The sequence below is a fragment of the Anabas testudineus genome, chromosome 15 (genome assembly GCF_900324465.2).
Source record: "Anabas testudineus chromosome 15, fAnaTes1.2, whole genome shotgun sequence".
NCBI lineage: Eukaryota > Metazoa > Chordata > Actinopteri > Anabantiformes > Anabantidae > Anabas > Anabas testudineus.
Window position 1 is genome coordinate 14,331,390 of NC_046624.1, and position 13,422 is coordinate 14,344,811.

The following is a 13,422-nucleotide window of genomic DNA, read 5'->3' on the forward strand; positions in this document are numbered from 1 at the left end:
TGTTAATTTTTTTTTACATTTTCTTTTACTTTTTTTTACTGCATCTTTGTAATTTAGAAATAGTTTTCTGTTAAAATGCTGCATTCATTTAAAAACAATGTATTGTCCCACCCTTATTAGTCTCATTAGTTTCACTATTAAGACATGTTCCAGAGCAGATTTCAACTAAATAAATAGAAACAATTATGTTCTATTACCTTTGCCATTAGAGCAGCATAGGACTTACAGAGACTGTCATTTCCAGGCTTACTGTGAAAAGTGAACAGAGGAGATAATATTACTGTACATCAAGGTATGGCCAGACGACGCATTAGAAAAATGACTGGTCAGTGACAGGGTTCAAGCCAATTTGTAGCTGCTCATTACATGATCCCGTTGATTACATAGCTAAACACAGCACCATCGCAAAACAACCTCCAAGCAGAGTGTGGATCTACGGTGCGATGATTTCACTCGCCTTAATCTGGCTGAAATAATCACATCTACAGTGGCTGCACCACTGAGAGCACCTACTGTAAACACCCTTGATGTCTTTCCAGTGACGTGCAATGAAAAAGTGAATTCAAGGTTATGCTCTCAGGCAGCATGTGTCTCTGAAGGAACATCACGGGAATATCACAGCGACACCTCAATGGGATTAGTGTGCCAAATCATGCATGAAGAATAAGAGCACTACAGGAGTATTGTGACTCCTGAGAATATTTCTTTACAGGTTTGTTCAACATGAAGCATTTGGCTAAAAATAATAATAATGATAAAAAAATGGTGATGGTCCTGGTGATGGTTTGAGCAGAAATAAAAGTAGAATGCAGTGATCTTTTATTATGAACACAAACACACGCACACACACGCACACACACACACATACATACACACACACACACACACCTTCCTTCTGTCAGGGCGCTGCGACTGAAGAATGTAATGAGTTGTAGGAGGGGATCGATTGGTTTGGCACCTTCTTCAACATCCTTTTCTTTGTCTTGGTCACCTCCACCCATCACTCCTCCCTTCTGCAATCCAGAGAGAGCAAAGCCAATAATGTGTGCACTTGAATAATGTTACATATTGGTCATCCACAACCCCTAATGGCTTTCTAAAGTTCACACATCGCAGGCTTTGGGAGCCTAGTTCGTTCACACTATAATAATATTCAAGATTATTAGTACGCATTTTAATTCCTTGGGTGTGAGAAGTAATTTGTAAAGGTCAGCGACGCTGCTGTAATACTGGGGAAGAAACATGTGACTGGAAACAACAGTAACAATGGTTGAAGCACATCTTGCATCATACCCATCTGTCTACCAGCTGGACAATAGGGAATTGTAGTATTGTTATACAATGTGAATTTAATGCTGTAAAGTAAGTGTGATTTTTAGTCCACCTACAAATATAAATGTGGCAAGGCTTAGTTGCTTGATGAATCTAAGGTAAATATGGGCCATTTGAGGTACATTTTATTTAAAAAATCTGACAACTCAAAACTGGCATGCTGTATTGCGCTAAATTTGGTCAGCATTTCTCGCCTGGTCATATTTCCAAATATGTCTGTTTCACGTGTGTATGTAAAAGAATATTTTTTTTAACATTTACTAACAACTTGTTTTTTCACTCACAGCTAAGTCCTCGACAAGTCTCTCCTCAAAACCGTGATCTTCAACTGAAATCCAGGATTTATTGTAGCCTTGGAGGAACAGGTTGACAGCTCTGTGCCTGAAAAGGAAGAGGAAGGGGTGAAGAAACAACTCAAGATTTTCACTGGTCCTATTCATATTACACAAAAGCAAAGAGAATGAAAAATAGGCAGCATTTCTAAGAAAACTAATGGTAAAAAAAGCTCTGATAAGACCCTTTATTACTCAATAATCAACAATTCTGATGCCTATCCAAGGCAATAAGTTGTTACATCTATGTGACAGTATGGAGTGCTACAGTACAGCTATAATTCACAATGCCAAACACCAAAATAATATTGCTATATCACCACCAAGCCACACACAGCCACTGAGTTTTCATGTGCAAATGGATTTGCTCCCTTTGCACCTGACATGGCAATGACTGATAGCTTAATTAGGTTTTACAGAGGTTCCACTTACACACCTAAATACTGCAGGTTTGCAGTTCTACAGTACAGTTTAGAGTACAGTGGACGTGTTCAACATTTCTTATTCTGAACATTTCTTAGTCTGAACAGCACAAAAGAGAGTTTTTATTTAGCAATTTGTGATAAAACCTTTTTTTTCTGATTGATTTTGTGCTTCTCAAGAGATGAACTGATCAAGCAACAGAATTACGGTTATTTAAAAGTACTGTCACTTAAACGCTAACTTGTTGATTACCTTAATTCAACATTTCTTCTACTTTTTAACTCTCATTTTGAATCGAAACATTTTTCACACATTTTTGATGCATAATTTTAGAAGAGTATTTGAAAAAATCCAAATAAAGCCTGCGTGCAATGCCATTAGATTATTATCTCCCTCTGACAAGGACTTTTGTGGATAAAAATCATATACATTATGTATGACTACCTGGGCAAGTTGTAGAGGGGAGCCATCCTTAAGCAGGCCACCACTGCACGTTTCCTCTGTTTAGATAAGACCTTGTGCCATACAGGTTTTTTGATTCTCTGCGGGTGTTCCACCTGAACAGAAAACCAAAGATAACATACAGTATTACAGCAATGTGGTTTAACCTCCAACGACAAAAGGGGTTACAGCAGGTTTTTCTACAGCTCTACATTATTGGCTGAATGTAATATAATAAAAACAACAGTGTTTGCAATAAGAATACGCCGATATTTAAAATCATGACTTGTATTACCAACAGCTCTTAGAAATTAATCAGAAGTTAAGCATGCAGTACAACAAGTAGACAAACTGTGCATTTGTAAATACCTCAAAACCTGTTAGATGCTAATGCTAAAAAGCCTAAAAATCAAAAGCACAAAATACTGATTATACATACTTATATTTTCAATTTATTCACCATTTATACAATCATTAAGAATGGTATTTTTCCTTCTGTGTTACTAATAATGTTAACAATGGCGCCATTCTGCCCTAACACCCTATAACTGAAGCTGCTACATGAAATTCAGGCAACATTTACTTGTGTGCTATTTATACTGTGACATATCAGAATGTCTTGAATGAATTTTGGCTGACCCAAAATTTTTACATTTGATGGTGAAGTACAAGTACACATTAAAAAGAATCACTTGCCAATGTTTTTATTGCTGCAAGAACTCACCAGGTCTAGGTAATGAAGTACTCGAGCTATTCTCAGAATCCTGTCTAAAGTTCTTGGGACATCAGTAATGGGTCCAAGCTGTCTCTGGTGTTCAGCATTAAGAGTATTCTGCCTCATGTAGTTTGATGCCTGGGAACAGAAAAAAATTGCATGTTTATTTCTTTTGTTCCAAGGAACTAGCATTTCAACCACTCAATTAAGAATATCTTTAGAGAGTCCGCTGGAGAGGCTCTCAGTCCATGGAAATAAGATTTATGGCAATGAGTAAAACCTAAAAGAGGACAAAAAACATACATAAAAGAATTAATTAAGAAACTTTGTATCTAATGGGCAGACTAATATGCACAATTAAGGAATGAAGGTATTCTCCTGAGTCTTGTTTTTATTATTTATTATAAATGTCTTGCTTGAATTCCTGAACATTTTCATTCCACAAATAATGGTTCAAGGGCTGTTCAAAAATAATGATACAATTTCTACTTATCTCTACTGTTTGTGCTAATAGCAAAAAAACAGAAGTTATGTTTTTTCTAACAGTGACTTATAAATAAACATATTTATCAATGACTCATGAATAAATAATACTGCATGAATATTTCTGAACAGTACAGTGAATATGTCACTTTGAAGTCCCTGGAGAACAATGAGTGTAATTATTAAAAATATATTTACAGGCTATGGGAGCATACTTCAGTTTAATTTACCACACACTTATTGCCAACCATGTCACATGTAATCAGGCATATCAATGAATATGCAAAATGTCTGCAACATTTATAAATGATATGCAACTCATTTATACTCTTCATTTATATTAGTTCAAAACAGGAATTCATAAATCAATACAGGTGCTGTCATTTGATATTAATATCTGCTCCAAAGACAGACTGACATAGAAAGCTGATGTTGCAAACCAAATGTGTTGAAATACAACTGATACTATTGTTTTAATTAAAACACAATAACAATTAACGCTGTGACTGTCATTACCTGATTCTTTTGTATCAGGCCATGGAAAACATGCTCTCGAATCTCTTCTTCAGTGTTCTTCTGTGACAAACCAACAATACCCAAAATATCAAGATATCATACTGTAGATTATCAAAGTAATATTTGAATGCTAAAGGACTGTAATTACGGGAACTGCATACATGCTAATACTGTCCATTGTCCAACCAACCTGAGTGAATCCACACTTAGCCAACATGATAAGGCTATGGTCACTTGGAAAACAAACACTGAGTCCCACAGGGAGCAGTCTCTTCATGGATGCCACAATTAAAGAGGTATTTGTGGAATAGCGGTCCCCCTTTCTCTTCATCCTCTGCTTCTCATAGCTGAACTGCAGATTTAAAAGTCATAGTTTACAATAACATTTATATGACCTAGCTAGTAGATGCCCATCATCACTGCAAAAAAATGATATTATATGGTTAATTTCTGAAATTTGGCTTACCTTGGACATTTTGTCATTGTTGACCAAGAACACCAAGTTATTGATTTCATTTTGGACCACATAATTCTGTTCCTCCCATTTAAAATTCTGTTGTGGTAAACACGAGTGAGTGAAAATTACATATAAGGATACCAATAATATTGACATGAGAGGAAAAAAAACACACTATGTGTCATCCTCACATGAGATTTGGCCCAGAATATAAAGACCTCTGCCACCATGCTGAACAGCTGCTCAGCCCCAGGGTTTGACTCTTTCAGCCAGCTGGCTCTGAGACAAGACACACCAAAACACATCACATTATCATCACAGAAATCATTCCTGTTTAGCCAAACATACAATACCACTCAAAGCCATGCACACTACCCTTTTTGTATCTCCAAAAATAAAGAATACACATATGTGAACATTTTATGTTTGAAATTTACCAGGGGTTGTTTAACTCAAAGTTTGTCTTAAAACTTATAAATACATATAGTAAATATGGTGAAATAAGTTTCACTTAGTGTATAAATATTTAAAATTATTTCTGGAGCTGTTGGCCTCAGAAAATAAGCGTGTTTCTCCAAATCTAAGCTCCTTGGTAGTATGTCTTACCGATTTGCATCCACAAATGGGATGACAAAAGCATAGAAAGCATAGAGGTCTCGAACTAGCACAGTGAACTTCTCCTGTGTCCGTAACTCTGCTTCAGAGGAACAACACCCTTCTGCTTTCATCTTCTCCTCCTCCAGCAGCACACATTCTGCCCTCTTCCTCAACTTTTCCATCAGTGGCAAAAAGTGGCTGTTCAGCAGCTCGGTGCAGGCTTTACATATGATTGGTTGAGAAAAAACTGAGAGAAATGTATGACAATTTAATTAAAAGAACAATATTGTGTAATGCACTCAGGCTCACACAACATGCACAGCATTGTTCATAACCACAATACCTGCCAGCTGTTTCATCCAGTCACACTGGCTAGTGCCTACATGGTTGTGAATTATACAAAGGATGTTGCCAAGTAGGTCACTAGCATGCTGAGGAATGACAGAGGTGCAGATTGGATGGGCTGGATGGCCCTCAGGGCCCCAATGCCACCACCGGGACATATAGCTGCACAGCATGGGCAAGGTGACCTCAGTGACATGGATGTAGTGGGCCTGGCGAGCTCCAGCACCAGCACCTGCCAACTCCTCCACTTCCCCCAGAGCCTGTTCCAGTGAAGGCAGAAGGGGACACATGTCCTCCACCTGATCTGTCAGTCCCAGCCCTAACAGAAACGGAAAATATAACACAATAAGGAGAAAATTGCTGTTGAGATGTGGACCCAACTGAGCTATCAGGGTACAATATGTTTATTTATTACCTTCTCTTTCAGTAGCACTTGTGGTGTTGTAGGCAGAGTAGGGGTTGTTTTGGTTCAAGGCTGGCTCCAGGAAGCATACAGGAAAAGCCCCAGTCAGGGCTGCCAGACAAGCACCTGCTGCTGATCGTTGCCTGAATAAATATACACTGTTAGGGTATAAGCATGGGACTGACTAATGTGCATATCTGATCATCTCTGCGTAAGATTGCCAACATTCATTTATCAGGTATTTCCTTTTAAGAGAGAAATCTTATTTTTATATTTTCTAAATGCTGATTACAGACAAGACCAAAAAAGCAATATAGTACCCTTCCATGTAGATGCTACTGGTGCCAAGAGAGTAGAGGCTGCTGAGGATCCTGTAACAGGAGACCTGGATTCTTCCCACTAGAAGAACAAGGTGATGTTTAAAGCCAAGATCTATATAAGGTTTCTCCAGAAACAGATGATGAAACACAGATAGTTGGACTAGCTGAATGAGTACTGATTCAGGTAATGAATGATTCTTGGAAGGTCAGGGTATTGGAGAAGGAGACAATATGCTCCTGCTGCTTGGTGGCCATGGCTGAGACACTTAATGTGAGCTGATTTCAAAGATGTGGAAGCTAGGAAGCTGAGGGGAGGGCAGCCCTGAGTGATTTAGCTGGTGTAGGAACCAGCTGTTCATCCAGGTACTTACCATATGGAGGAAAACAAATGTGATAACCGAGAAAAAAAAAGGTGGTGGTTGTATGTTTACTATCTGAGATGATACAATGAAATATATATTTGTAACTGTGTATATTAATTACATTTTAGAATGTAAACAGTACAAACATAAATATATTTAATTCACAGAGACTTACAACTTACCAAGAAGATGCACGCCATAGTTTTGGTTGCCAAGATGCTTAAAGAGGGAAGTGAGGGTGGGGAGAAGGATGGAGGTTGTGTAGCTAAAAATCTCAGCCACTCCTCTAGCCTGTTGACTTCTGCTCTGAGGCAAAGAGACTAAGGTCACAGAAAGGTTTTCCACCATCGTCTCCAAATCAGCTGCAGATGCTTCAAAGAATGAATGTAGATATCCTTGGATAGACTCTGAGGTTGACATCATCAGTGTCCTAGAATTGAAGTGATATAATATACAAAAATAGATATTGTATAATGAATTATATTCAATGGAAACTGTAGTAAACACAGTGGCGACTCTTTTAGATAGCTATAATAAAAACTGATAAGCAGACTTAACCAGCTCCCCAGCTAACATCAATTTCTGCTAAGCCAAGATTCAACTTCTTGTGTCATGCTTCAAAAGCATTGTCCTCAGGGAGTAAAAGTGATATCAACCACAATTAGAAAGCATTAGTGTATCAGTGGCTCAATTACACCAGTCATCTCATCCTCAGACATGGTGGTGTGACACTGATGCAACCGCAGGCAGAACAAGGCCATCGATTTAAGTGAGTGTGACGGCAGTGCCATCTAGCTACCTGGCATCCAGAGACTGAGCCAAAACATGGAGGCTGCTTGCAACTGACGGTATGTCATTTCCTAAGAAAAGACATTGAAATTGTTAGCATATATCCAACTACAGAACTACTGTATAAACAGGCAGCAGTAAGTTAGATGAAGTTCTGACAATTACATATCATGGAGAACAAAACAGCCAACCAAAGAGAACAAGTGGAAGAAATTATAGCCTGAATAGGATTTATTTTCACACCAATCTTACCAAAGAGTGAGATTCTGTGTCTTACTAGAGCTGCAAGCTTACAAAAGAGGCTAGATGTAAGAAGAAAAGACAAATGAAGTAATGAGGAGAGGAGTAAAAAAGTAATTACACGTAAAGAAAATAAAAAGACTGACAGCAGAAGACAACAGAAGAATGACAAAATCTTATGCAGAATGACACAATTCTCAGGATTCTCACATAATAAATTGATGTTCAAGAGCATATGGAATATTTAAAACATTACACATACCATGCAATCATCTCCTTTTCCTTTTTTGAAGCACAACTTTTATTATAACTTGAGCAGACAGAAGTGGACAGGAAATATAGCCGATGGTTTTTCACATACTGTTCCAAAAGAGGAAGGATGACCTGTTGAATAGAGTTAATGGCTGTTTTATAAATCAACACTCCCTCTAAATTTTGTCTAAATAATTTATTTGAAAAATAAAAAAACAACAGTCAAATCAATTTTGTGCCATACATTGAAGATACATTACACTACTGCAATATCAAATTTAAAGACATTTTATGGCTGCACCATTAAATCCAATAGGTCACACTGAGTTTTATTTATCGCTTGTTAATGATTTCCCTATAATCCTCATAGTCTGAAATGGTTTGATCTCTGAGCAATTGTGGGTACTAAGGTACTGAGCATTGCCTCCCTGAGTGTATATTTATTACCACATGCAGAACCTGTGGGGGAAAAAACGTTAAACATTTTACACTCCATAAGCTTTTTGGATAGGGCAACACAATTCATAGACAAAAATGCCCAGACAGACGAAGACGTGTGTGTCTGTGTGAATATATTGTTGCGTGGGAGGTGGGGAGTGTAGAAATATGAGGCATGGCTGTTCACGGTTTTGGCTGAATGGGTTTCACTCAGGGGGTCGCATCAATGAAAAATAAACCTTTCATTCGTTGCCTCCTAAGAGGCAGAACTGTGTGGGAAGCTTTAATCAATGTCCTGACGGCAATCGACACGCCCACATGGATTTCCAAAATGGTTAAATAAATTACACAGTGACAAAGGGTTTTACTTAGAGGTGTTGCCCATGGCAACAATCTAACAAAACTAATTAGATGACGTAAATGAGATAACAAAAAAAGGCTGCAGAGAAGAAAAAAATGGCATTGAAAAAGTGAAATTAGGGGAGATAAACAAGTATAAGAGATTCCTTATCGCTTGGTAGATTTCAACTGTGTTTAGATATGCGTTTGATCTAAGGCAAACCTTGGTAAAAAAGATTATTAGTTGCTGGTGTGGAACTCTGTCTCCTTTAGACATCTGTCCTCTTGCTTGCATCACCTCTGGAAAGAAAAACAATAAATTACTGAAGCCTATGCAATCAAAGACTATACTACAGACAAAACAAAAAAATATAAATAATAAAAAGGTTTCTCCATACTTTCATGCAAGACATGCCCAGGGCTAATCTAAACTATTTTGTGAGGGTTCGAATCACAAAACTTCCCTGAGGCAGATTTGCTGAAAACAGACAAGTGACTGTTGCTCATGGATAAGGCAGATTTGCATTTAAAACTATACAGTATCAGAAAGATGGTAGACTCCCTTTGGGATATACTGAATAATGTAAATGTTCATTTGCACTTTAAATTTAATATTCATTATATATATTATTTTAGATTTTGGTCTTTAACTTCATAAACGCCCTAATCCTACCCAGCTCCAGCATATGCTCTTGTGCATCCTCGGTGTGAAACAGCATCCGCTGAAGCAGAGTGTAGCCAAAGCAGTTGGCTATGGCTGAAAAGTCCATCTCCGCCGCCTTCCGATGCCTTTAGATAGAGTGAAATCAAACAGGGATATAAAACACTAAACAAAACACAGTTCTCTCTAAATCCTGCATCATCTCAACTAGGTATTTTATTTGCAGAACTTTATTTTTTTAAATTCCAAGACAACGTTGTGCAGTGGAAAGACAGAGTCAATGAGATTACACTGAATTATTCACTGGTTGTATTGTATGTTTGGTTGTGACCTATAATAAAAGTTGTTATAAAAAGACTGAAGACTGCTTGCTAAATAATGTTGTGAGAGCAATACCACTGTGACATTAAAAGGGAACCTCTCATTGCACCTTCCCCATACACACTGCATCACATTGCCCTTTTGCAATAATATACTCATTCACCTCCACACAGTGTAGCCATTGAGCTGAAAGAACTTGAGGACATCCTGGGCTCTTTCCCTGAATTTGTTCTTCTCTTTGGCGGTCAAGGTGTCATAGGGCACAAGCATACAATGGCCACCCTCTCCTAACAATAAAAATGGGTCAAATACATAGTAGTTACGGTGGCAAAAAAAAAAGGTATTTGAACCTTTTGGAATTTCATAGTTTTCTGCATTAATTTAACATAAAATGTGATCTTCATCTAAGTTAAGAGTATTAACAAACATAATGTGCTTAAAAAAATAACACACAAAGAAATTCTGACCTTTCATGTCTTTATTGAGAACAACCATAAAAACGTCATACTGCAAGTGGAAAAATGAATATGAAAATTCACCAGTCTACAGTTGGGCAAACAATCAATAAATGGAAACACTTTCAGACTGCAGCTACTCTACCACGAAATGGTTGGCCAGTCAAAATGACCTCAAGAGCACAACAAACACTTAACATTTAGGTAAAGAAACAACCCAGAATGAATGCCAACGATTTGAAGACATCATTGGAAAGGTTGAGGTGATTGCTGCAAAGGGAGTAATCAGAATTCCACAGGTTCACATTTCCACTAGCACTATGAGGTTTTTATGGTTATTCTCAACAAAGACATACATGATCAGTTATTATTTTAGGCACGTTATATGTGTTAATACTCTTGACTTAGATGAAAATCAGATCACATTTTATGACAAATTTATGCAGAAAACCTATTCCAAAAGGTTCACATATTTTTTCTTGGCACTGTATGTTAGGTTTTCTGTGCTCCAGGAGAGAAGAAGAGGAGCTTTACCTTTACTCCCAAGTTCAAATTTCTTCTTTTTAGCCCAGGTATTGTGGTAGTTTTCAGCTAACTGTTCAGCCATAGCCTATAGAAAGGAAAATAATAAAATCTATATTTAAATATTTGACATAGGTAGGAGGTCACAGTTACCACTTCTGCAGATTGTGTGACAGGACAAAGTAAAGCTAAAATTGTATCTGCTTAAATGAAGGAAAGTACTTACACACTGCTCCCAAGATAAGGTAATGCTGCTCGTGTCCACAGGTTTCGGGCTGAAAGTTGATGTTCCTTCAAAAGACAGCTGTGATAGCCAACAAATTGATTCAGTGAGAGAAATTTAGAAAAAACTTATATCAGGCTTGTTTGGTGCCCAGTGGCTACAAGAATGTGACAGTACATATACTTTACCTGTCCTGACTGAGAAACTTTGTGTGTACAGGTATGCATATTAAATACATCTACTTTAGTCCTCTCTATGTTCCATCCAAAGGCCAGCATAGTCTTTATTGTCTCTTTAATGGCCCCTCGATATGCCTCCTTCTCCTGAAAAATAAATATTGATAAGCTCACATGTATAACTGAACCTAGCAGACCATCAAAAGGCAGAATAAGAGCAAAACATACACCAACTATTTGATATTTAAAAAATATGAAAGGAAACATGTTGTCCACATACACCAAGTTTTGTATGAAGGCAATGGGGAAATAATTCAATGATGAACCTATGAATTTACCGTATTTTCCGCACTATAAGGCGCACCTAAAACCCTTCAACTTTCTCAAAAGCCGACAGTGCGCCTTATATATGGATCAATATTGAGTAAGTCACGCAGTAGAACACCGGAATAGACGTTTAACATTAATGAATCAATGGTGCAGAAGTGGAGGCAGCAACAAGATGGCTAAGTAAAGAAGACTAAACAGAGTTTCCGAGGGAACAAAGTGAGATGGCTACAGGTGGAGGACAAACTCCTATGTTTTCTTTATGTAACTGAAAGAAACTAAATTAACAAATAATACACATCGTTACACATTTGGTATGTTACACTCGCACACGCTAGCTTGACTTGAATTAAGTTAATTACAATAACACGCACGTAATTTATCACATGTAACAGGTAACAACTAACATACTTCTAATGACAATAAACATGTTAATACTTACAAAGATAAATGCTTTCCAAGGCACAAACGTATAAAGTACACTCAGCATAGACATGAACCAGTTCGTTTTACTGTGGAAACTAAACTAGCTTAATTTACTGACGAAGAAAGCTGTACTATTGAACAGAGAGTGGAAAGAGCGCTCACTCTGCAACTAATTATCTTAACAAAGATCAACTAAAATACACAACTCTCACTCTGACAAATCTTTAAGAACAATACTATAATACTTTTTAGCTGCCTTTGTCACAACTTATTGTTATTCATTTATCACCTAAACTGAAAGGCATGATGGCAACCTTTTAATAAAGTTTGACCGACCTCTCTGTGCGAGTATCCGCCGACTACCTTTCAGGCTGACCTCTTATTTTGAAGGTCCCATTTCCGGGTGGAATGTTGTTCATGCAGCAGCTTGACATTCGTGAAGCCGATTGATTGCACCTGTTGTGCACCGGACGAACTCATGACAAACTAATGTGGAGGACTTAAAGTAGTCGATGGCCGAGGATTCTGCTACATGGATCATTGCTTTGGAGTATGGACTGTGATACTTTTTCCCAGTTTGTGTTTTATGCCGGTGTTTTTCGTTGGATTATCTGTTGGATTATTTTGGATTTCCTATTGGAGCTACGGGTTTGGATTATCTATGTTTCAAGGACTTTCCACCAGGTATTATTATTGACTCCTTTTGTGTTTTTCTAAAGAAAAGACTGCTCAGCTGATGCTTGCGCTGTAGTTTTGTTTGTGTGCCATAATAAACGCACTGAACTGAGTAGATTGCTTCGGCCTTATTATTGGTCCTACTAACTCCTGACACTCTGACTGTTTTGTTGACATTCCCTTTAGCGCAGCTCCATCTAATGTTGCATAACGTAACGCCAGCCTCTACTGTAGCGTCTATTCTATGCGCCTTATAATGCGGTGCGCCTTAAAGTGCGGAAAATACGGTAAATCTTTTATATTATATCCACACTTGGCATGCAAGTGCCTGTGGGATTTGACGGTTCACTGGTTTCTTTTCTGAAGTACTCTCTCTCTCACATGCACACAACATGAAACTGACTTCAGTCTACCTTCTCAGCCAGTGCCCTGTAAGGCTTAAGGAGAGGATGAACCTTGGTGTTCTCACAAAGCTGCTCCCCATGAACCCAGCCATTGGCAAACTAATGGAGATAACAGATTCAATAAAAATTACACACACTGGAAAAATGCATCAAATGTTATCTCAACCACACAGAGTATTGTTTTTACACAATGCAGTTGTAACCAATTTATATACATCATTTGGATTCGAATAAAATAATTATTGTGATATTACCTTGTCCAGTGACCACTTCTCATGTGTATGCTCTGCATACTTGTTCACTACAAACTCCAATGTCTCTGGGACTGACACGCTAGTGCGGAAATAGAAATAATCCATCATTTAGCTCTTGCAAATAATAAAATAGTTTAGGTAAATTAGTGTGTTATTCGTTGTACAATGTAAGCATGTAAATAGGTTTGTTTTAT

At 37.7% G+C, this 13,422-nt stretch overlaps 1 protein-coding gene across 1 annotated transcript in view; it reads right to left on the reverse strand.

Moving 5' to 3' along the window:
• ryr2b (ryanodine receptor 2b (cardiac)) overlaps positions 1-13,422 on the reverse strand; it is a 56,196-nt gene that overhangs the window by 15,741 nt on the left and 27,033 nt on the right. The window contains 25 exon segments of the mRNA XM_026355468.1: positions 198-249; positions 889-1,013; positions 1,617-1,713; positions 2,532-2,644; positions 3,253-3,381; positions 4,243-4,302; positions 4,433-4,594; positions 4,709-4,795; positions 4,891-4,978; positions 5,306-5,543; positions 5,640-5,960; positions 6,057-6,187; positions 6,365-6,443; positions 6,909-7,156; positions 7,526-7,586; positions 7,768-7,817; positions 8,018-8,139; positions 9,008-9,084; positions 9,458-9,573; positions 9,930-10,053; positions 10,756-10,831; positions 10,970-11,047; positions 11,155-11,289; positions 12,984-13,073; positions 13,229-13,307. Of these exon segments, the coding sequence (XP_026211253.1) occupies positions 198-249; positions 889-1,013; positions 1,617-1,713; positions 2,532-2,644; positions 3,253-3,381; positions 4,243-4,302; positions 4,433-4,594; positions 4,709-4,795; positions 4,891-4,978; positions 5,306-5,543; positions 5,640-5,960; positions 6,057-6,187; positions 6,365-6,443; positions 6,909-7,156; positions 7,526-7,586; positions 7,768-7,817; positions 8,018-8,139; positions 9,008-9,084; positions 9,458-9,573; positions 9,930-10,053; positions 10,756-10,831; positions 10,970-11,047; positions 11,155-11,289; positions 12,984-13,073; positions 13,229-13,307 (2,938 nt within the window).